The following is a 25,393-nucleotide window of genomic DNA, read 5'->3' on the forward strand; positions in this document are numbered from 1 at the left end:
GCGTCTGCAATTTTAGGGGCAGCCATTTGCCCTGTGACCTCACTTGTCATATGAATCTAAGAAGAGTTGTTGATTTTTAGTGTGAACAGCTTTTTATTTATTGTTAGGACAGAATGACAACTTCCAAATTTCTTACGTGCTGAACGACAAATAGGAAGTCTGTATTAATTTTTATAGGTGAAAAACACATGATCTTCAAAAAGAGGTTTTTAAATTGATGTTTGCTAAGCAGATGAAACTATAGAGTTAGGGGTACTGTACTATGAAAGTGAAAATAATTGCTGTTTGACAAAGGCTTTGTATTGCAAATACATTCATAGGTCATAAAATACAAAATGAGATGTTCTTCACTATCTTAAACTTTGGTAAAGACTTAAGTTTTTGTTTTGAGCATATTCCTATCAAGTTGATTAGAACTAGTTCAGATGGAAGTAGCAAATTTTTAGAAGTTTGGAAAGTAAGACCTGTGATGAGATATTAAGGGAATTCATAATAATTTTTCAGACTTTCTTTCTTCAAACAGAATAATTATTCATATATATACGCAATATGTGTGTATGTATATCAGTATATGAATTTTGTGGAAGATAATGTTATACTTTAGCCCACAAGGTTTTGCAGTTGTTCTGAACCATGGCTATATATGTTAGAATGATTTGTGGAGCTGAAAAAAAAAAAAAACAATGCCCAAACATGTGTTTGGATTTCTTCTCTAGATATTCTGATTCAGTGAGTCCGGCATGGGGTTTGACATCTGTAATTTTTTTTTATCTTAAATGTCCATGGATGCTTATAATGTAGAGCCAGAATTGAGAAGTACTGGTTAAATATTTGGTAGACAGGGTAGTAGTATTCTTAGTGAGGCAAATGGTAGACGAGAATCATGTTCAGTACAATGTGTGTAGAAAGGATGTCATTTTAAAGCAATCATAACATCTTGAGATTTGTGGTATAACCAACCATAAGGAAATAAGCTGACACTTTGCTCTATCATTGCCTTTGGAGACAGGGCTGTGAAGCTGTACGAAATATTTATGAAGATGGAAAGGAACTGGAATTCCGGGTTTGAATTATTCCTCTTCCTAGCAGTGTATCACTGGATATGAGAACCAGCAATAAAAAAAAAAAAGACCATGGAGTCTAATTATGAGGTTGAAAAGTCTAGTCTCAAACTTGCAGGTGATCCTCACACTGATGAGACGAAGGAGGCAGGCGAAGCAGTTCACAGAAGAGAGCTCTGCAGCACACATAGGTTGTCTTAGTTATCACAGATCAAGATATGTATTTTCATTTTTTCTCTGGCTATCTGCTACTTTTAGAAATTATTTTTTTTGAATAGGTTGTATTATCTTGACCAGGATAAATGTATGATGTACTGCCCCTTTTATTTGTTGCCCCCCATTTATTCCTCATAACAGTATAGAATAACAAAGAAATGAAAGCTTTCACGTGCTAATTGATTTGTTGTTTATGTTCAGGGTAAATGGTAGAGTTGGTCTGCTGCTAAAGTTCACCCTCTTTTTGTTTTAAGGATGCTTTCATCAATATTCTTTGACCACACTCTGGTGGTATTTAGATTTTAACTTCGTTATTGAAAAATAATCACATTATGGTTCAAGACTTAGGCCATTAAAAATAAAAATCATCCACTGATCTTTTATTCACAGAAAAGTAAGCCAATTCAGAGTAGACACCTTGAAGGCTTACTGGACTACTTAAAGAGTTGAATTACCCTGTTTGCTAAAAGTCTAAGAATGTACTAAAAGAAGTGGTAACAGAAGTTAGTGGAAATCTTCAGGGTTTCTGATGGATTAAAATTATGCTCTTGGGTTTAGTATTTTTACTGTGGCAGGAAGGAACAATTTACCCTTAAAAGTCTTTCTTGGTTTGTTAGCAGAATATCTGCTCAAAGAAAGTTATTTCACAGAATAGTACATAATTAAACGGATAATTTATTAGTCACTTACGAGTTCATGAAAAATACAGCTTTCCATATTCTTATTTTTAAACTTTGCAGGATATAAGTGTATCTTCAGAAACTGCACAGGATATCAAAGTTCTCCAGTTCTTTTCCATTTTATAGGTACTCCAATCTTCTCTTTCTAGGTTGGAAAATTGAAGATGTCACTTCTGTAGATGTTGGAATAATGCCAGTACTTTCTTTGCCTTTTTCCTTGGTGACAGGAATTAATGAACAGATTCTCTGAGAAGGTACATAATCTTAAAAATCTTAACAGTTTCCTAAGTATATACCACTCTTGATATTACCACATTCTTCATAAAAGTAGAGGTTGTCAAATATGTGTGTAATCAGTGGTAGTGGCAGCAGTGAAACTTGCCTAGGAGTTGTACTTTCAGAACTTATCACTGGCTGGGGTCCCATTGCCTGATTCTTTTTTACTATATTTTATTCTACTAGTCACAGGTGATGCCTGTTGAAGGAAACAAGGAAGTACCAACAGAATTCAATATAATTATATAAAAAGGAAGGAGGAAAACAAAAGAACAGCATGGACGTAGAATACTGTAAGACAGGCTAAAGCCCAAATGAACTGACGATCGTGAAAGTAATTGGAAAGTGTTTTTTCTTTTCAAGCTAAATTCTTGTCTACAAAAATGAACACCATTTGGGAGTATCTGTGCACCTATCTGCTCTCTTGCTTTTATATTTCCATTACTAGAGTTTAAGACTTTTGAGGATAGGGACTATGATTTATATCCCCAATGCATATTAAAGTTCTCAATTAAGAGAAATGAGTGAGTTAAGCAGACATGGTTAAGGAATATTCTGTTGCTTGCTCTCTTTACCTTTTAAGAGCTACAAGATGGGAAATGTGGAGACAGAGTAGAGTCTTTAGTATAAGAAGCTCTGCTTTGTTTCATCTTTTATTTGTGTTATTATTGCCATCCAAATGGTAATTTTTTTCCTTATAGGCTATAGGGTCTTAAGCATTTGTGCGATAATATTTTACAGTGGTATATTTAGGTATGGGTCTTATTTCATTTATCATTCTGGGTACTTCCATCTGAAGACACATTATTATTTTTTTTTTTAGAAGCTAAGTAAAATACATTTTTGACCTGTTACTTTGATAACATTTTTTTTCTCTTATTCGATGTTACCTTTCCTAAAAGTCTTTTATAGTGCATTTTTTTCTTATATTTTCCAAGTTTTTTTTATCTTTTGGCTGTACTTTTTTTTTTAGCAGGTTCTTAAAACAAAGTTATAGCAGACATATATGTTCAGCTTACTATCTTGAACCAAAGCATCTTTTCCCTACTTTTTTTTTTTTTTTTTTTGCGGAACCGGGGCCTCCCCCCGTTGCGGCCTCTCCCATTGTGGGGCACAGGCTCCGGACGCACAGGCTCAGCGGCCATGGCTCACGGGCCCAGCCGCTCCACGGCATGTGGGATCTTCCCGGACCGGGGCACGAACCTTTGTCCCCTGCATTGGCAGGCGGACTCTCAACCACTGCGCCACCAGAGAAGCCCAATAAATTGTTTTTTATATTGGAATTACCTGAAAATGTTTTATATGTATATTTTAAGGATTAATGTGTATTTTACACTATTAGATGGAACATAAATGATGATTTATTATGGAAAAGACATATTTTTCTTGGGATTTTACTTACGTGTTTCTAAAACCATACTATTTCTTTATATGATTGAGGTCTTCATTTGTTTAAGAGAACACTGCGTTTTCGTTGTTTCTTATCTGTTGAATACTTCCTGCGTTCAAATCTCGAATGAAATTAAAATGTTTAAAAATTGGGTGCAGGACAGAAAGAAAAAAGCTTAATTGCAAAAATGTTTAGTCTTATTTTGCCCTCTTACTATGCTGCATTTCATTTAGATTGCTAAATAGTTATATTCATTTGTTGCTTATAAAAGATATTTTTAAATCTCAGATAAAAGGGATTTTTAAATTATATTTAAGAATATAATGTTTTAACTTGTTTCATTAGTAACTACAATCATTTTTGCTTTAAATTCAGTCTTATTTTTGGCTATTTGTTTTCATTCATTCAAGCTGATTCTTTTTTAAGATACGTTTTATTGAAATATTTGAATATACCATAAAATTCACCCTTTTACAGTGTACAGTTCAGTCGTTTTCATTATATTCAGAGTTATGCAATCATCAGCACTTTTTAATTTCAGAGCGTTTTCATTACCACAGTAAGAAACCTTATACCTATTAGCAATCCGTCCCCATCACCCTCTCTACCCAATCCTTCACAGCCACATATCTACTTTCTTTTTCTATAGATATTATTTAGGACATTTCATATAAATGTAGTCATGTAATGTGTAGTCTTTTATGATTGGCTTCTTTTACTTAGCGTGATATTTTCAAGGTTTATCCATATTGTAGTGTGTATTATTTCTTTTTATGGCTGAATATTCCATTGTATAAGTCTACTACATATTATTTATCCAGTGATCAGTTGATGGACATTTGGATTTTCCTCTTTTTCGGCTATTATGAATAATGCTGCTGTGAACATTTGTGTAGAAGTTTTGTGTATGTATGTTTTCATTTCTCTTATTTCTATCCATAGCAGTGGAATTGCTGAGTCATATGTTAACTCTGAGTATATAATAGAGGAATTACCGCTCTATTTTCCAAAGTGGCTGCACCATTTTACATTCCTCCCAGCAATAATTGAGGGTTCTAATTTCTCCACATCCTCACCAAACCTTGTTGTTGTCTTTATTACAGCCATACAAGAGGGTATGAAGTGATATTTCATTATGGTTTTGATTTGCATTTCCCTAATGACTAATGATGTTGAGCATCTTTTCGTATATACTTTGGCTGTTTGCATATCTTTTGAGAAATGTCTATTCATTTTTCTTTCCCCATTTTTAAATTGGGTGGTCTTTTTGTTCAGTTGTTAAAACTCTTTATATATTCTGGATATTAAATCCTTATAAGATACGATTCACAAATATTTTCTCCCATTCTGTGGATTGTCTTTTCACTTTCTTGATGGTGTCCTTTGAGGCACAAATGCTTTTACTTTTGGTGAAGTCCAATTTATTTTTTTTTTTCTTTGTGGCTTGTGCTTTTGGTCTTATAGCTAAGAAACCATGACTTTATCTGAGGTCACAATGATTAACTCGTATGTTTTCCTCTAAGAGTCTTATAGTTTTAGCTCTTACCTTTAGATCTCTGTTCCATTTTGAGATAGCATTTGTATATAGTGTGAGATAGGGATCCAAATTCATTCTTTTTCATGTGGATATCCATTTGTCCCAGTACCATTTGTTGAAAAGATTATTCTTTCTCCATTAAAGTGTCTTGACATCCTTGTCAGAGTCAATTGATCATAAATATTTGTTTCTGGACTCTTAGATCATTCCATTGATCTATATATATCTACCCTTATGCTAATACCACACTGTCTTGATTACTATAACATTGTAGTAAGTTTTGAATTTGGGGAATTGTGAGTCTTCCAACTTTTTTCTTTGTCAAGATTATTTTGCTGTTCTGGGTTCCTTGCATTTCCATGTGAATTTTAGGATCAGCTTGTCAGTTTCTGCAAACAGCTGGGATTCTGATATTGTGTTAATTTTGTAGGTCAGTTTGAATATTGCCATCTTCACAATTATTATGTCTTTTGTTTCATGAGTATGGGATGTCTTTCCATTTACTTAGATCTTGTTTCAACGATGTTTTGTAGTTTTCAGTGCACAAGTCTTGCACTTCTTTGGATAAATTTATTCCAAAGTATTTTATTCTTTGTGACATTCTTATAAATGGAATTATTTTCTTAATTCCACTTCAGATTGTTTATTGCCAGTGTGTAGAAGTACAGTTGATTTTTGTATATTGATCTTATGTTGTGCAACCTTGCTGACCTCATTTATTCATTCTAATAGTTTTTTATTGAATTTTTTAGTTTATTGTAAATTTTCAGATTTTGAATTTTCCATCTACAAGATCGTGTAGTTATAGTTTTACTTTATTTCTTCCTTTGCAACATGGACACTTTGTATTTCTTTTTCTTGCCTGTTTTCCCTGGCTAGAACGTCCTGTATAATAATGTTGAGTAGAAATGGTAGAAGTGGACATCCTGTCTTTTTCCTGAGCTTAGCACAAAAGCATCCAGTCTTTCAGCATTAGTATAATAATGTTAACTGTGGGTTTTTCATATATGGCCTTTGTCAAGTTGAGGAAGTTCCTTTCTCCTTGAGTGCTTTAACATGGAAGGGCATTGGATTTTGTCAAAGGCTTTTTCTATTGGGATGATCATGTGGTTTTCTTCATTTATTTTACTAATACAGTGTTTTGATTCTGTTTTTTGAAGACAGGGTTGTTTACTCATTTTAGTATCTTATTTAACTTTACTAAGAACTGTTCCTCTCACATGGCTATAGTCTCTAAAATGTTTGTTGGCTCATCATTTTACACATGATGATATTTGTAAGGAGACTATTCTAATTCTAGTTGAAATTTTGAGATGCAGAACTCCAGATTTTGAGAAAGAAAACTCCAGCTTTTTGCTTACTCTGCTTGTCCATAGTGCTTCATTATTAAAATAGGTGTTTATTACCATGAACAAACATGAAAACTGAACCTAGAAAAAAATTTTTGATTGGTTTATTGTTTATGCCTAATTGGTTTTATGGTGTTTACTTTCTACTAAAAGTTACATTTTGTCTAGTTTTATTGTTTTAGACAAGTCTGACTTTAGTGATACTGATTTTAAGTATTTCCTCATTGTTAATTCTCCAGTTTTAAAATGACTTAAAATACGTCAGGAAGTGACATTTACATGTGAAAATTGGCTGTTTGGGCAGTGAGGTTTGATTTGTGTGTGTCTCTGCCTATCTGTGTATGTTCTGGTGTTAGACTGTTTGGGTTCAAACCCCAGCATCCTTACTAACTAGCTGTATGGCTTTGGCTAATTTATTTAACCTTGTTGTACATAGTTTCCTAACTCGTCAAAACTGAGCTTATAATAGAGGGTACTCCTTCTGAGGTAATACATGTATAGTGCTTGACACGTTAAGTGTTCAACAAGTCTTAACTACTACGATGATGATGATGTACTTAAAAGCCTCCAAATTCCTCTTTTCTCTCTCCCTTTCCAACCAAATATATATGTATATATAATAACCATTTAGACAGTTGGATGAATGCTTATTTTGATTTTTAATTTGTGGTACAGTATTATAAAATAAAAGATTTTACTGGATCTAGTCTTTGTTTTTGCTTATCTGTCATTACATATGTCTTCCTGATTATTCTTCATTAACTGGTAGGTTTATTATGTTATTTTTTTCCTTAAATATTTCTTTTTCCCCTATTGCTTGGCATTACTAAGTATTAACAGTTTTATTAAAAAATGCAGGACATTTGGTCCTGTCTAAAACACTCATAAGACACTTGGTCCATGCCAAAAGTTTCTTTAAATTTAGTCCTATCCAAAATGCCCATGAGCATATTTGGTCTACGCAAAATGGTTTTGGACAGGACCCAATATCAAGAACCTTTTGGTGTGGACCAAATGTCTTATGGTTGTTTTAGACAGGACTGAATGTCTGCTCACCCTGAGGATCATGTCTGAACTCAAAGATCATGTCTGTATTCAATGACTCTGCTCCCAGCCAAACAGGCCTTGCCTTCTGCAGCTCCTCTTCAGGAGTTCTAATGGTGCTTATCTGGACAAAAACCATGAGTGTAGCTGTGCAGGAAGTGTCTGGCCTGTGTTATGGGTCAGATAAACTGCTGGTTTACTCCAGAAACAAAGAGGACTGGTTGGTTAGGTAGACATCAAAGCTCTTGATAGGTGAGCAGTAGAAAAATTGAGACTAAAGGTATCTAAGATAGGAAGATTGTAACTTTTTAAAAGGATACATTGGAGTTCAGAATTAGAAAGTAAGATAAATTGACACCAAGAAATATTCAGTGTAGCCTATAATTTGGATTTGCCTTACAGTGGGATTAAAAGGGCAGATGTCAGATCAATAAGTGAATATTTCTACATATAAAAAATATCTTTGCAGATTGTTTATATGTAATCTTTCCTTTTGGTTTTTCCTCATTTTCATTTCAGATGCTTTGTTTTCTCATGTAGTTTTGAACATAGCCACAATAAATGTGAATTTTCCAAGAAGACCTTTGTTGTAGTGAGTGACCATTTTTTAATAAAACTGTTAATATTTAGTAATGCCAAATACTAGGAGAACCATATATGCAATAATCATTATAGGTAGGAAAGGATATGAATATTTGCATCTATGACATGGTTTTTTGTGATCTAATATATTGAGTTGACATTCTTACATTACGATTTGTTCACTGTAAGATAACTTTAATTCTTGTTGAAGTAGTGAATACATTGTGTTAAATAACGATGATAGCCACCATCTGGTTAGTCTGCAGTTTTAATTCTCACCACCATTCTGCAAGCTAGACTAGATAGCATTTTATAGAGAAACTTGAGTGCTGTAATAATTCTCCACAGATCCCAGCAACTAATTACGGAGCTGGCATTGTCTTGAAAGTAGGTGTCTTAATTCTTGCTGTGCCTCAGATGTTCCTGTGGCACCTAAACAATAACAGTGGCCACAACAACAACAACAAAATACCCACTCAAGCTTCTTCTCCAGCAATTTGGGTTTAGTAAATCTGCAGTAGAGCCAGAATTCTGATACCACCAGGATTGAGAACTACTTGCTCTGAAACTTGTGTTCTTTCCACACTAATATCTCTTGATTATATATAAGCAATATCCATTACTTAAAATTTAATTTTAAACTTTGTTATTATGAAGTAATGATTTGTTATAACATTACTTAAAATTTAATTTTAAACTTTGTTATTATGAAGTAATGATTTGTTATAACATTACTTAAAATTTAATTTTAAACTTTGTTATTATGAAGTAATGATTTGTTATAACATTTTTCCCCATAGGGCTTTTTTAGTGTTAGGACCCTTCAGGGTTGGCTGCAGCACAGTACTACCCTTTCCAAAGGAAAAGGGAAATAAATCAATAGTAACCTTGGGGGGAAAAAAAAAAAAAAACACTTCTCTAAGCCTCAGAATTATCATCTGTGAAATATGGATAACAAACTTTTATTTATTTATTTATTTATGTCCGTGCCATGCGGCTTGTGAGATCTCAGTTCCCCGACCAGGGATTGAATCCAGGCCCCAGCAGAGAAAGCCCAGAATCCTAACCACTAGGCCACCAGGGAACTCCTGGGATAACAAACTTTTAAAGTTACTGTGAGGATTTAAGAAACGGTGGCTAAAACTTAGTAGATACTCAGTAAGTGGTTCTTATTTTTAAGAAAATATATTTATCATCTTAGCTAGAAGTAAAATGACTATATTAATACTAATGTCATAAAAAGTATAATTTTGTCTAGAATAGTGTCACACACACAGTAAGAGTAAAACCTTTCTTGATCTCCATATAACTGACTTCCTGGATTTACAGACACTTTTTTTTTTTAATCTATTTGGTTTTTCATATTTTATTTACTTATTTGGTTGCACCGGGTCTTAGTTGTGGCAGGCGTGCTCCTTAGTTGCGGCAGGCATATGGGATCTAATTCCCTGACCAGGGATTGAACCCGGGCTCCCTGCATTGGGAGCTCAGAGTCTGAACCACTGTGTCACCAGGGAGGTCGCTACAGACACTTTTCATTCTCTGTGAATAAATATTGATAGATGCCCACAGCATACTGCAGTTTCAAGACCAGTAGGCTATTTTCCAGGAGGCCCAAATTAGTAAAGGTGTTTGCATATTCTTTACTTACCATGAATCTGTTTTGTGTATTCACAAATCTGTTTGTGCCTTTTATGTTTGATATTATAATCAAGAAATTCACTTTAATAATATATAATAATAATGATGAAATGTGAATGCAAATAGTGTTTTTAAAAATACAGAAATCCAAAATAGATACTTTGGAAAGACTTCATGAAGGTTAATCAGTTAAAATTTCCTGTCTGATGCTATATGGATGAGAAAGCAGTAGATGACTGGAAAAGAAATAATAAGACTCTGTGCGAATGTTGCCGTTAGTTTGCATTTCCCGTATCTTTAGAATGCCATTTAAAAAAGTAAACTGCAAATCTTATACCCGGGTAGTTCCAGCTATGTTTTATTTAAGAAAAACAATTCTGAACCCTAAGTAATAGATCCACACTTAAAGAAAATAATCTTTGGTGAATATCACAAGATTAGCAGAATTTTGTATGTTTTATGAAAAAATAGGTAAGTAGAATATTTAATCCTCTACAGAAAGAAAATAATCTTTGGCGAATATCACAAGATTAGCAGAATTGTGTATGTTTTATGAAAAAATAGGTAAGTAGAATTTTTAGTCCTCTACAGTAGCTTTTTTTTTTTTTTTTTTTGCGGTATGCGGGCCTCTCACTGTTGTGGCCTCTCCCGTTGCGGAGCACAGGCTCTGGACGCGCAGGCCCAGTGGCCATGGCTCACGGGCCCAGCCGCTCCGCGGCATGTGGGATCTTCCCGGACCAGGGCACGAACCGGTGTCTCCCGCTTCGGCAGGCGGACTCTCAACCACTGCGCCACCAGGGAAACCCAGTAGCTTACATTTTTAATTAACTTAGTTAATCCTGATCTGGTCAGATAAGAGAGATTTTACTCCATTTATATAAGGTGAGAATATAGAATATGCTAATTGGTGCCAGAAAGAATTTTAACTGGAAAGATTAGAATTACTTAGAAATTAGTAATTTCTTAGACTTACTTAGAAATTAGAAATACTGGCTAAAAGGTGAAGAAGGTCTTTGCTATCATCTGACAAAAGAAATGGATGAACAGAAATGTAGACCTATCTTTGACCTATCAGGGTGTGACGTAGCACTACCAAGTGCCAATATTAGCAATTTCAAATTTAGCTTCATGTAGTTGCATTTGGGCAATTGATGTAGCAAAAATACTACTACTGATATTAATAATAGTAACACAAATTTTGAAGTATTTAAAGAGTAGGGTACTATAGGCTAAACATGTTCAATTAGTCTGCTAGTTTATAAAATAATAGAAGAGTTAATTGCTAGTAATAAAATAAAAGCCATTGAAAATAAATATCACCTAGAAAGACTTCTAGAAATCAAAGGAAAATATATATATATAGAAAATAGGAATTTAACCTTTTGGTACAATTATTTTTAATTAAGAACCATAGACCTGTTACTTGCTGGGTAAAAATATGAATGAGCACAATAATGAAATTCTTTTACACTTATTATTTTGCTGTCTGCTTTGTACCAGTTGTCATTGAAATACCTGTCTATATATATTGTGGCTACCTATATATTCACATTTATTGCATTTTGTTTGTTATGCATTTTTACTGATATATCTTCTCTGTCTGTATGTATTGGCTAGGAATTCATTTAAAATCACCTTCTATCGTGTTGTTTGGTTAATAGTATTCACTAAAATAGAGTGGGCAAAATTCACTTTCATAATATTGCATGTATGGTACAGAATGTCATTTGTTAGTAAATTCATTATGCTTTGATACTTGCCACATACCCCAGTTTTCATTAATATCTATGTATTTCTTTTTCGTTATGTAATGTTTTTCATGATTTTTCTTTGTCTTTCTAGAACTTATTGTATCTTCCTCCATATAAATCATACACAATATAAAAAAAAGAAGAAGAAGAACCATAGGGCATGTACTAATAGAATATAGAAATAGTCTGTTCACTTGAATGTGACTTTGTATAAAGAGGGCTGTAATTTTATTAAATCCCATCAAATTTTATTTTTAAATTTAACTTTTTATTTTCAGTTAATATTAACTAGTGAAAATATTAGTGTAGCAGTGTGTTAAAATGGCTAACTTATCTCAAGTTTATGAAGGTAAAAAGCGTATAACAATACCTGGCATGTAGTAAGTTCTGTAAGTGTTTGGAGTTTTTTGTTTTTGTTTTTTTACTCAGCATAACTTACCAATTAAGAGTATAGACTCTGGAGCTAGAATGCTTATTCAAATTCAATTTCTGCTCTACTTTCTCGTTGTATGACTTGGGACAAGTTAATTTCTCTGTGCTTCAGTTTTCTTATCTGTTTACATTGGGGAAATTACATATTCTTCATGGTTGTGAGGATGAAATGAATTAATGTATATGACAAGTTTACTATAATGCTTAACATACAGAAAATGCTGTACGTTTCCTGTTATATGCAAATTAATGGATATTTACATATTAATCTGTGTTCAAGCGTATTGTAAAACATTGATACATTCATTGGTGATATAACCTGCCACAATTACAAACATAGTTACGTGGTTCTTCATTATATTTTTAGCTTACACTGTTTAAAAATGACACTACAGGAATGAAAGATGCCAGTAAGGAGATTGTACCTAAAAGCAATATTCTAAAATGACATTTGTCTACTTTTCAGATTTGTTTCTTGACTTCAGCAAAATTGGAAGCACTACAGATCAACTCCCTTTTCTCTTCTTTTTACTTTAAGGGAAAGAAAAAGACTTGGGCCAGAGTAAAGTATATTAAATACATGCAGCTTGGTTCTGTATATTGCTATTTTTAATTGTTTTTTTCTAGAAGGGACAGTTGTCTTATTTCTGTTAGACCTGAAATCTCTGAAAATTCTGATTATCAACAGGAACTAGCTGATTAGATTGCTGTGTAATCACCTAACTCTAAATCTCAACCTTAGTAAATAGCCTGTATCAGGTCATTGAAATATTTGAGTCTATTATATAACTTATCAATTGCTATAAAAAAGCTCACACATACCATAAACTCCTTAATGAAATTAATGACAGCTTTGGTCGTCCAGGAGTAGAATGTTATTGCCAGCATGACAGTGGAGCTGCAGTAATCCAGCTCCAGTTCCTGATTAATGAGGTTAGTGAATTGCTTTCATCTCACCAGCTTATGTATGAAATAGGGCCACATCCCATCTTTCAGAATTCTTGCATGCAATTATATTTAAATATTTGAACAAAAATGAATTTCTTGTAGGTCAGAGCTAATAGTAATTCACTTTAAGGCATCATCACAGACAGTTACATAAATAATGTAAGATGTTTCTCAAAACAGTATTGAAAATAGAATGGCATAAGGTAGATCTTTTTGGTACAGTGTGCTGCATTTAAATTTTATTTCAAGAATATTGAAAGTTATGTAACATAAAAATCTACATTAAAGTTTTTTCAAAGATTGACCTTATTATAAATAATAAATTGTATTTCTCCAGTGGGTTGTTTTGAAATACATCCAGGAAACCAAAGTCCATTAGAAACTGGTTATTGTCCAAAGTTCTTGTTGTGTCACTTATTGGTTGAAGTAATTGATGCCATTCTTTCTGATAGAGTGTAAAGTTTGGAAGGAGCTAGAGATACATCATTTTATTAGCAGAGTAAACAATGTTTACTTTCTAAGTAAACTTTCTAAATTAGTCAGACATGTGTTTGCATGTCTTAAAAAAGTATGAGCAGCTCTGACAGTAGATGTTTACTGCAAGTAGTGACAGGCAGGAGAAGCTAGAAGGAAAAAAGCTAGAAGGAAAAGCTAGAAGCTAGAAAAGCTAGAAGAAAAATTACTCCAGAAAAGATTCTGCTATACTTAGATGTGAGGATAGTTTGTGGGCATCCTTTTTGCCCCTAAGTCCTTGCGTTTCATGGAATAAATTTCTAGATGTATATGAGAGAGAAAAAAATACTCGATACTTTCAGCTTTTGATAAATCTTTTCTTCATATCAGAGGATTTAAGAGAGGCAGTATTGATGTAAAGAGTTAAAGAGGGTAATATAAAAATTTTAGTAAAACTGTGATCCAAATGATATGCAATCGTGTAGGTTTTTCAGGATCAGAGGAAGTGTTTAAAAACTTCAGTATTCTGTGTAGGGCTGAATAATAGGCATCGTAAAATGTTAAAATACACATAAAAATATCACAGTGTAGAAAGTTGTTGAATCCATATGTGAGATTATTTTTCCTTTTTTAAAAACAAATTTTATTATGAAATAATTAGACTGGCAATTAGTTTCAGAATAGAGAGGTCCTATGTACCCTTCCCCCATTTCCCCCAATAGTAACATTTTATGTAACAATAGTAAAATATTAAACCAAGAGAAAGACATCAATACAATACTCTTAACTAGACTAGAGACCTTATTTACATTTCACCACCAGTTTCTACATGCACTCATTGTGTGTATGTGTGCAGAGTTTCATGCAGTTTTATTCCCTGCATACATTTCGTGTAATGACCAGCAGGAACAAGATTACAGATCGGTCCCATCACCGTGAAGTCATGCCCTCAGGCTACCCCTTTATAATTAATTGCACCCCCTCCTGCTCTCAGTCCCTAATCCCTGGCAACCACTAACCTATTCTCCATCTTTATACTTGTGTTGAGATTATTTTTTTTTAAGCAGTATGAGCCAATGTAAATAACACATTGCAAATAGATTACTTATATGCCTAAATTTTAGAAATCTTAACTAGTTGATGCTCTCATTATTCATAAGACAAGCTGCTTTTCTGTAGAATTTATCATAAAGTTCTTTGCTATGACTGTTATTTTACATGCTTAAATGTTACATTTTTAAGTACTTAAAAATGATAGTTTTTAAAAAATGCTTAGCAGAATATGAATATTTACATGGTGATGGCTATGGGAATCTGACAACTGGGAGTAGCTGTTTGCTTTCAGTTTTGGAAAAGCACATGTAGGTAAGTGAGCCACTGCAGGCGGTCAGCTGTGATTGCCATTTTGGCCCCACACCTTCTCTTCTTCCTTGAAATACAAAGATGGGGCAAACACCTTGAGAAAGAAGATGACCTGGTCTGAAACTGCTGGAAGTAAGAATGAAGAGTACAAAGCTTTGATACTCTGAATCCTTTAGTTTCTCTGCTTCAAAGTGATAGAGATAAGAGGATGCTTTCTAGTGAAAGGAAGAGTATGTGGGCTTCCTGTATTTCTGTTTTCCAATAGTCATGTTGTAGCAATAGGAGTTACACGGTAGAGGAGCCCTCATAGAATTTCAAATTGGAAAGCACTTGGAGAGATCGTTTAATGTAAATCTTGTCTTCAGAGCTATTTTGGTTCTCTTAGATAAATGAGAAACTCTCCTATTTTAAAAGAGGGAAATTTTAAGATTTCTCATAATAACCTAAAGGACTGGAATTGCAAATCTTTTTTTGAAATTAAAGTTCTTCGTGTTGCGTCTTTTGTCTTATTCTCTCAGTGTAGATAAGGAGTATCTTCCTCTTTTGAGGAAAAACATTCATATGTCTTAATAAATCAGCCTTATCCTATAGATTCTTAATCCTATTCACACATCAGAATCACCTCTGGAGATTTTTAAAAAATACACCTGCAATGGTCCTTGCTCTGAAATTTCTGGTTTGTCAGGTCTGGGGTGAGACTGAGCCCCCTGCATGATTCTCACATACTGCCAAAGGTTTTCTTCTCCAGACTTAATAGTATATAATAGTATCAGCTGTTTTAACTTTCTAAATTAGTCAGATTTTTCAGCCCTTTGGACATTGAAATTATACAGTGCTGAATGCTATTTTTGTTTTCCATATCATTCTAGTAGTAGAATTATGATCCAAGCAGAGTACATTCATGAGGATTCATAAGGATTTGTCTTAAGGCAAATAAAATGGGAAGGTTACTTCATATCATATATTCATAAGGATTTGTCTTAAGGCAAATAAAATGGGAAGGTTACTTCATATCATATAGTCAAGGAAGGATGAACTATAGGGACCAAGTAACTTATAGTCTGACTTCTCATTTTACATAGCTAGTTATCAACTATATATCCAACTAGATCCTAGTACACTTTTAGTTAATAAGGTTAAATTATACTTTAAATTGTTGAAGTTGAAACAATTTTTATACATACGTATACACATAATACACTCTTTTACATCTGCTGTTTAGAATTTGGGTGAGGCAAATGTTTCTCAGAACTAAATCTATTGGCAGAGAGTTTTGAAATTTGGGAAGATTTTTTTGGTAGCTCTTTAGTAGCATTAATGTTTGTAAATGTATTCTATATAAAATATATTACACTTTATTTTTAAGGGAGCTCTTGTGAGTGCCTTGGCTGATGACACGTTACATTTATGGAATTTACGTCAAAAGAGACCTGCCATACTACATTCACTTAAATTTTGCAGAGAAAGGTAAGAATTTTCTCAGTTATTTTATATATATATATGTTATTTGCTATTCTTTTTTGAAATTTTCCCTTGAATTTTATTCTTTAATTTCATTTTTCTGTGATGGATTTTATGCACAATCTAAAAACTAATTCAAAAACTTCAAAGCATATACGATAAAAATCAAGTTTCCTTCCTTTCCAGACCCATCTTCCTCTCCAGAGGCACCCACATAAATTTCTTTTGTGTCCTTCTAGAAATACTTACAGTCTGTATACATAAGCAAAAATCTCTCCATATAGCTATTTTATTTGCATAAAAGGGAAGGCATTACATATTCTTTCTGTGACTTGTGTTCACTTAGCAATATGTCTGATAGGTCGTTTCATATTGGTATATTTAAATCTTCTTTAGTCATTTTCATAACTGCATGATGTTTCATTGTATCGAAATGCCATATTTTATTCAGTCAGACTTCATCACTTGACTGGACATTTGATATATCCGGGACTGGATTTGATATAAGTGGGCACATAACATTTTCAGCCTGCTGTTCATTATGCTCTGTGATGTTACATATATTTCTTTGTCCACTTACGCAAGTATATCTGTAAGATAAATTTGTAGACGTGGAACGACTTGATCAAAGAAATCTCTCACATGACCTGAGTTTTGCACTTTGATTGGAAAGGCCATTTTCACTCCAATTTTATTAAACGTTCTCCCATATTTTTTTATAGTGCTCTTATAGCTGCATTTTTATGCTTAAACTTTGATTCATATGGAACTTACTTTGGCATGAACTATGAGTAAGGAATATAGTCCCCCCTCCCCCTTTGCTTATGAGATATATTTTTGATGTGTGTTTGTGTGTTAAGGTTAAGAAGTCTAGCTAGTATCTAAATGCAGTGGAGTTAGTGTCAGGCCATGCCTGGGGGAAGGCAGGCATTAGACTGCCCAATCCATGTCCAAGGATCAGGCCATGTCCCCGTTTTGATAAATATCAATCCGTTCAGGTTGTATAAACTGATCAGTCTGTTTGTGAGCCTGGGCTTCTGCCCACAGTGGCTTTCTAAAGTAGGCAAGCTAAAGAGGCTGCTGGGAATATAGCAATCCAGACTTTTCTGGCCAATGTCAGGGCATGTCTACATTGTATGCCAGGCCAGAGCTGGCAGGGGGTCAGTAGCAAAGTTTGCTATTGGGCTACATCTTGTCTGGGAAGATAAATCATCTAAGTGGCTTGGAATCATGGTTCTACTTCTAGGAGAAGTAGAAGGAGGGGTTAATGGAAGGAGGGAGGGATGAGATAGGGGAGGAAAAGCAAGCAAAAAGTCAAGGTTCATTCTTTTCTGCCTGATGGGAGTAAGGCTATCTCAACTTGCTGGGCAGAGTTTCTTTGTCTGTTTGCCAGTGGGATCTCAAGGGGAGCCCTCCATCAGCCTCAAATGCCATAGGGCTGGTGGAAATAGTGGTGGGCATCTTAGTCCCAGTACATATCTTCTTGCCGTCAGTCTCATACTGGAAATGGAAGTGTAGATCTAGCAGAGTTGTTGTCAACCTGGTGCATTTTTACCCACCAGAGGGCATTTGACAATGTCTGGAGACATTTTTTTATACAGTTGGGAGTTGGGGGTGGGCGAGCAGTGCTAATGGCATCTAGTAGATAAAACCAGGGCTACTGTCAAATATGTTACAAATCGCAAGACAGCCCCCCATTCCATAACAAAGAATTGTCTGGTCCAAAATATCAAGTGTCAAAGTTAAGAAAACCTGTGCTCTAGCACATCAGAGTGGTGTCATTTGATTGGTATAGTGCTATAGAAGTTCTCTTAAACCACCATCCACTGAAGGGTTTCTTCCAGGATGTAGAATTCTAGTAGAAGAATATTCTCCAGTGGCATGCCCATATTCCTCATTGAGACACAGGAATGTGGCAACATGTGGTCCAAGTTCACAAACATACACTGCAGGTTATCATGGTAATCTTCAGGAAGGATCATACCTCAAGGAGTTCCAGAGTGGTCAGTCCCATGATTGTCTGGTACATAGTAAGTCTCCTCTATAGTACCCCTAAGGATGGTCTCCAAGAAATTCTGATAAATGTGGATAAGGAACAGTAAGCTAGTCTCTAAGGTACCTGTTGGCACATATCTTGACAAACAGAAGGCACCTTTGTGTGAAATACAAAAAAGTAGCCCTTCTTGGTGGATGCAGCTTCAGAGTCCACTACTCCCCTCCTTGGTTGGGTGCTGTTATTCAGGCCACAGCCTGTACAGTTGTATGAGGTGATCCTAAAAGTTACAAATGAAACGAACTCATGGAGTTCCCAGTTTTGAGTTCTGTAATAACACTTTACCCACCTCACCAGCAGAAACTAGTTGATTCTGTTCAAAGTTGAGCTTCTCCTCGGCCTTTATTAGGACAACAAGAAACTGTAGCATGAGTAACTTGGTCCTTGAATATCTTCTTTGGATGAAATCCTCTAGGATGGCTACAAACTTGTATGGCAGCTTTTGTACTTGCATGCTAAGAAATGGGCCTGATGCTTCATGGAGGAACCTTGTTATATTCTCTCAAGACTAAAGTTCAGATTTCCTCAAATGGCAAGAAGGAGAGAGGTGGCATTTGGGAGGAGCCTACTTTTCCTCAGCACCTGGTTACAGGTTGGGAGGGGAAGGCATAGTAGAGGCTTTCCCCCAGCTCTAGCAACCTGCCTATGGCGGCAAGGCTTATTCTGCCCCTCACCCTGAGCTCTCTGTCATTCACGACTTTTCCTAATGCCCTGTAATCAGTACTCTGATGGAAGCCTTCTGTTGGAGCAGCTGCCCCAGGCAGGGGAGGGATAGAAGCCTGTCACTTCCTGCCCATCCTTCCATCTCTCTCATTTGTAGAAATCCATTCTTTTCTTTACACAGCTGCCTTGCATGCAGTTTTTATATCTGTATCAGGGTAGTCTGGTGTTATGCTGTGGTAACAGAATACTCAAAATCTGAAAGTCTTAAAAGAGCAACAGTTTATTTTTACTTATGCTGTATGTTCTTTGTGGATTTGCTGGAACTCTCTTCCTTTTCATTATCAGTTTTATTCCAGAATCCTGGCTGAGGAACAGCCAGTCTTTACAATATTACCAGTCACTGAAGCAGACAGAAAAAGAATATGGTGAAGCATGTTTTGGCTCTTAAAGCTTCTGCCTGGAAGTGATACTATCTCTTCCACTCTCATTTCTTGGCCCAGAGCAAGTCCCATGGCCATCCCTAGTTTTACTCATCTAACCAAAAAGGAAAAGAGCTAGAATCTTTATGAATACTTGCAATAACTACCACACAGCTTATTTTTATTGTTGACATTGAAGTACAATAAGCAGTAGCCTAGTTAGTTTTCCCCTCATTCCACAGTGGATTTGGGCTAACTTAATAGTTAAGTTACTCTATTTCATTTTTATGCTATTTGCATTTTTATTTCCGAAACTAGGAAAGGGAGGAGAAATATGAAAATTTTATAAACCAGTTTTATTACATTCTGAACAAGTGTTAAATAATTCAGAGATTTTATTGTAATATTGTCTTATTTTAATAACTAGTTAAATTCTCTTATTTTAGTAGAAATTCACATAAATAGAAATTGTAATGATTTAAACTGTATTTTTTCATAATGTAGATTTTTTTCTGGTTTTAAAAAAATTGTGCTATAATATACATAACATAAAGTTTACTCTCTTAACCATTTTTAAGTGCACAGTTCAGTAGTGTTCACACGGTTATGAACCATGTGATATGGATATTTTGACAGAATTTCACTTTTATGGTTTTTAAGAAAAAAATTGGAGTCTCAAGTCTTGGTTTAACTACATGAATTTAGACGTTACTTCACTGCTTTGTGTGTTGGTTTTGGTAGAAGCTGTGAATTTGACACGTAAAATTTTATCTGGCAGTTGCCTTATCAGAATACGTTCCATTTAGCTTCTATGTTTTTTTTTTCCTTTAAAGGAAGTTTAATTGGAGGAAGTTGTGGGTTTAAAAGCAACTACAACTGTCAGCTAGTCTTTCTTCATCACCTTGAATTAGCATGACCAATATTCTTATCCATGTTAAATTTTTGCATAACAGTTTTTAAATAAGAATAAACTATATATCTGGGCTTTCCTATTTAGGACTTACTATTCCCTAAGTGAAATTTCAGAAGATAGAATCTTTTCTCCATAAATATATTAGACCCCTGAATTGCTGAGTCTGTATATTGAAACCAATACATTTCTTTTAAAGGTATGTTTTCTTTTACTCTAACACTCTGAGTTACAGTTTATTTACTCTACTTAAGCTTTTTCATTTGATGATAGATACATCTATTGGTTTAGGGAATAAAATAAGCATGCATGCATTCTAAACTAATGGTTAGGAAAATACAGTATTATATGGATTAATGATCCATTAATAATCCAAATTTCATCTTAATAATTATCAATGGAGCATCAATGTCCAAAGTCCTCTAAAGGGGAAAAAGAAAAACTGATAAAAGGAGTGATCCATTCAGATAACAACACAGCAGTTGGGAGAGTTGGTGCTTATAAGGTACTTCAGGAACTGACTGCTGCCGTAGCATCAGATTTTCTTAGTAGCGTAGATAAAATAATGTAGAAACAAAAACTTAATTTGTCCCATTATATTCTTATTATGATACTACCTAAATACTGTGTTTTGCATATTTGTGAGGCTTACAGTTTGCTTAGTCTGCACAAGAACAGGGCATAGCTGTAAAAGAGAATTTAGCTAGATATCGGGCCTCAAAAAGTCTACACAGGTCTTCCAAAGCTTTTGAATTAATTCATTCACGTATTTAACAAGAAAAAAAATCATAATCTTGGAACAGATTCTACACCTAGAATTACAGTTTTTGTGGTAATGGCAAAATATTTTTCTTTGAAAGCAGGTTAATGAAAAGTATACAAGCATTAGAAATGAGACCGATTTGGTGAGAGGAAATTCAGGACTGGAACAAAGGAATGGAATGATATCCAGGCTTGTTAGGAAGGCAGGCAGAGGGGTCTACTACTCCAGACTAATTCTAATCCACAAAAAAGAGTTGCTTGTTGATATGGAAATGATGAGTCACCTTGGGAATTTTAAGTGTAGAGAACCACATACTGAGACAAAATTTAAAAAGGAAACAAACATTCTCAGGGTTCAGAGAAAAAACTGTTTTGATTTGATGGCCTTGAGACTGTGAAAGTCAGGAAATGTTGGATAACTTCCTAGAGTAAATTAATAACTAAGAAATCCTGACAAGGGAACTAGAGACAGTCAGAGACTGGCCTAGTTGCACAAGGGCTTTATAATGTACTCAGGTATAAAAAGATATGGAAGGAGGAGATACCTGTAACAAATAGCTACAGATGTAGAAATCACTTTGGAATTGGGCAGTAAGCAGAGGAAACATGATAGAGAGGCCTAAATTGTTTTGACAGGCTGTTTGCAGGACTCTGGACTTGGAGACTGCTGCCAGAGAGAGCTCAGAAGGAAGAGAGGAACATGATTTTGGAAATTGGAGGAAGTTCCTTGTTATATAGTGGCAGGAAGCTTAAAAGAAGTGTCTCTTGCACAATGTATAACTGTTAACTTGTATATTTAGCTGAGGAGATTTCCAAGGAAAAGCTTGGAGGTGTGATCTGACTTTTTCTTGCTGCTTTATAGTAAAATGCAAGAGGAGAGAAATAAATTGATGGAAGAATCATTAAATGAACTAGGACTTGATGATTTGGGAAATTCTTACCCTGATCTATATGGCAAAAGGGAGATTGCTTCTGAAAGTGTGGCATAGGGAAAAACAAGAGGGTGTGGCTGAACAACTTTTCACTAAAAATCTTCTATAGACCAAAAGGTCAAAGTATTTAATCACATAAAGGGCTCTTTTAAGATATTGAGAATCTTACAGATCTTCTACAGAAGATCTACAGATCTTCTCAACCAGATAGCCTGTAGGAAGTTTGAGTATCATCCCTCAGGCCTCTCAGCAGCAGCCTAGATAGAGAAGGTGTTATCTCCAAAAACTTTGTGGGTGTGACTTTTGCTAATGCAGAAGACCCAGTGAAATGTGTTCAAGACCCACAAGTTTCTTGAGAAAGTTGTACAGCAGAAACATTGCCAGCTGGGACTTAAGGAAACAGAGTACAATGTGAAAGGAGGCTGCATCCGGAATCAGGCCCATAAAAGTACTCAGCTGTAAACAGTTGCTGTCTTTCATGAAAAAGGATGATTAGCAGGGCAGAACTGAGAGCCACAGAGGCTTATTGCCAGGCCTTGAAGCTAATTAAGACAAATCCAACATTTGCCCACCTGGATTTCAAAACTGTTATGGAGTCCTTTTTACCTTCCACTTTTTTTCATCTTGAACAGGAATTTCTACAATTGTTATCCTATGCCTGTCCAACCACTGAATGCTTGGAGTGTTGGGGGCAGATAATCTGTCTCTTCAGTTTCATAGGTCCACGGATGGAGTGGAATTTTGCCCAAGATCTATCTATACTGAATGGTAACACGTAGGACCCTCATCTGCAACAAATTTAGATGATGAGATTTGGAATTTTTGAGCTGAGATTTTGGACTTGAATTAATGTTGTGATTGGTTGAGACTTTGGGAATATTGAGATGGGTGAATGGAGGGATTGAATCTTTGGAGGGTAAAGGGAAGTCTATTAGAGGCAGAATTCTGAGATGATCCCCAAGAGTCCTACCCCCCTGGTAAACACACATCTTCTCCTAAGTATTCAATTCTAATCAAGATACTGCTGTGGAGGGATTTTGCAGATGTAATTGAGATCTCAAATCAGTTGACCTTCATAGAGGGAATGTATCTAATTGGCTTTAGACTTGGATTATCTGACTTAAAATGGCAGCAAGTACATGGAATTGCCCTGCCTGGTTTGGCTTATCTCTGGAATTCAGTATGGTTTAAGTGTCTCCCAAAGTATGAATATACAGGTAACTTGGGTAAGATACAGGCACTCTAATGAACATCTAACTAATATTAGGGGAAGTGGACTGAAGAGTGCATGGTAGGTAGATAAACAACCAATGTCCACTGTACTTTTCACTGCCTTCAAAATGAAGTTGAAACTTAAATATTTAGCATTCCCTAAAAGATCTTGCAAGATCTGTGACTCTTCTTTTTAGTCACCATAATTTTATTTCACTATATTTCTCCCTCTCTTTATGATTATAGTCCAGCCACCCTGGCTTTTCAGTTTTTTAATGAACTGTCCTCTCTCCTGCTTATTTGTATGGGCTGATCTCCCTGCTCAGAAGACACTTAGGATTCTCTTTCCATGGATGGCTAATGCCTGTTCATCTTTGAAGTCTTGTCATTTCCTTTACAGGTTTTTCTGTAAGTTCCCAAGACTAGGTTTTGTATTACCCCATAGTATGGTGTTCTTTCCCTAAAACAGCACATACCATTCTTACTCTTATTGCCTTGGTTTCTTGATTATCTTCTCGATTAGAAAATAAATGGTAAGTATTTTCCTTATTTTATTCTCAGCAGCAGTCTCAATGCCTGACATCTAGTAAATGCTCAATAAAAAATGTTTGATTGGTACCACAATGCTGTTGCAGAAACAGAGGGGAATCTCTTTTTTCTAGAAGGCATGATCCTCCACAGACTGTGTTAATTACCTGGGAGATAGGTTCTAAGAAGGAGAGTCTTCAAACAGAAAAAACAAGAGTATTTGCTCCAACTAACTTTATATATAATCTTTATTCCTCTCACTAATCCAAAACTGGCTAGGTTGTTTGATTACCCTTGGAGTGCTGTTTGGTCTTTGGCTCATAGCAGGGCTTTTAAATTTTTTCTTTTTTTGTGAAAAGAGTGAGATGGGAGAATAGAGCTTTGAGCAGTGCTTTCCTAAACCAGCATGCCCGTGAGGTACAGCAGACTTCCATCTGTAATAATTTGGCAGGGATTTTCAAAATGAAAGTGAAAATTTTATTTTTCATTTTCCTGCCTTACCGTATTAGCAAGAATTTCCAGAACAGTGTTCAATGATATTGTTGATAGCAAGTATCTTTTTCTTTGTAATAATTTTAATAATACTGCTTCTAGGGTTTTACTGTTAAGCATAATATAGGATGTAGATTTAAGATAGAATTTTTCCCCCTATGAGTTGGTGGTCAATTATGGAAGTTAAATTTTAATTGAATGCCTTTATAACATCTTTTTAGATTATCATGTGATTTTTCGCTTCCCTTTTCCATATTGATTTAATCTATGACATTAATAGATTTCCTAACACTAAGCATTCTTGTATGCCTGTGAAATTTTTTGAATAAAGTTGAAAATTATTTTATATTGTTAAATATGATTGTTAATATATTCTTCAGGGTTTTTACTTCTGTTCGTGAGATTGACAATAACAGGAAAACGTTATCTTCCAATTTTGGTATCAGGGCATCCTTCCCTCATATTAAAGAATTGAGTAACCTTTCTGCCTTCCTTCCTGTTCTAGGTCAGAGAAATTAATAGAGGAATTATCTATTTTCTGAATATTTTCAGAGTATACTTAAACTTTTTAGGGCTAGAAATTTTTTTGTACATACTTTAAATATATTCAGTTTCATTTATGGTTATTGATCCTTTTTGTTTTCCTCTTGAATAAATTTCATGATTCAGAGTATGATGAATTTCATTAAGATGAGAGGCTTGTATCCCACTGTATTCTTGTGTACTTAAATTTACTTTTGTATTTTCTATATTCCCTTTCTCACTTTGTATTAACATAGTTCTAATATGATTTATCAGAAGTTGTTCTGTTTCACTGTCTTCCAAATGAAGTAGTTTGTGGATTTATTAATTTTATTCTTACCTCTTATTTATACCTAATTTGTTGATTTTTATCTATCCTTCTCTTTAGTCTAACTTAAAGTTAAAATTTATTTATTGTAATTTGCTTAAAAATAAAAATACTTTAGAGCAATGGGGTGAATATGATAGAGACAGTGATAAGATAAAGGCAGAAGATGGAGATTTCAGCCCAAGAATTGCAGGGATCTTTTGGGTGGAGAAGACAGGAGAAAACAGAACAATGGGGAAAGAAGTAGTGATCAGAGGCACAAGTGAAGAAAGTTTTGTGGAGCTAAAATATCTTTAGGTTGAAAGGTCTAACTTCTGACATAACCAATAAAATTAGAAATACCTTTTTGAGCTATATTCTAACATTGTCAGCTATGAAAGAACTCAAAA

General features: G+C 34.7%; 1 protein-coding gene across 3 annotated transcripts in view; it reads left to right on the plus strand.

Moving 5' to 3' along the window:
- The window catches only part of STXBP5 (syntaxin binding protein 5), a 165,189-nt gene that overhangs the window by 14,454 nt on the left and 125,342 nt on the right, over positions 1-25,393 (plus strand). For all 3 annotated transcript variants that reach the window (XM_024747979.1, XM_024747980.1, XM_024747981.1), the window contains exons 3-4: positions 12,811-12,892; positions 16,089-16,189. In XM_024747979.1, coding sequence (XP_024603747.1) covers positions 12,811-12,892; positions 16,089-16,189 — 183 coding nt within the window. The remainder of the gene's footprint in view (positions 1-12,810; positions 12,893-16,088; positions 16,190-25,393) is intronic.

Source organism: Neophocaena asiaeorientalis, unplaced genomic scaffold, assembly GCF_003031525.2.
Source record: "Neophocaena asiaeorientalis asiaeorientalis breed wild unplaced genomic scaffold, Neophocaena_asiaeorientalis_V1.1 scaffold123, whole genome shotgun sequence".
In the NCBI taxonomy this organism is placed as follows: Eukaryota; Metazoa; Chordata; class Mammalia; order Artiodactyla; family Phocoenidae; genus Neophocaena; species Neophocaena asiaeorientalis.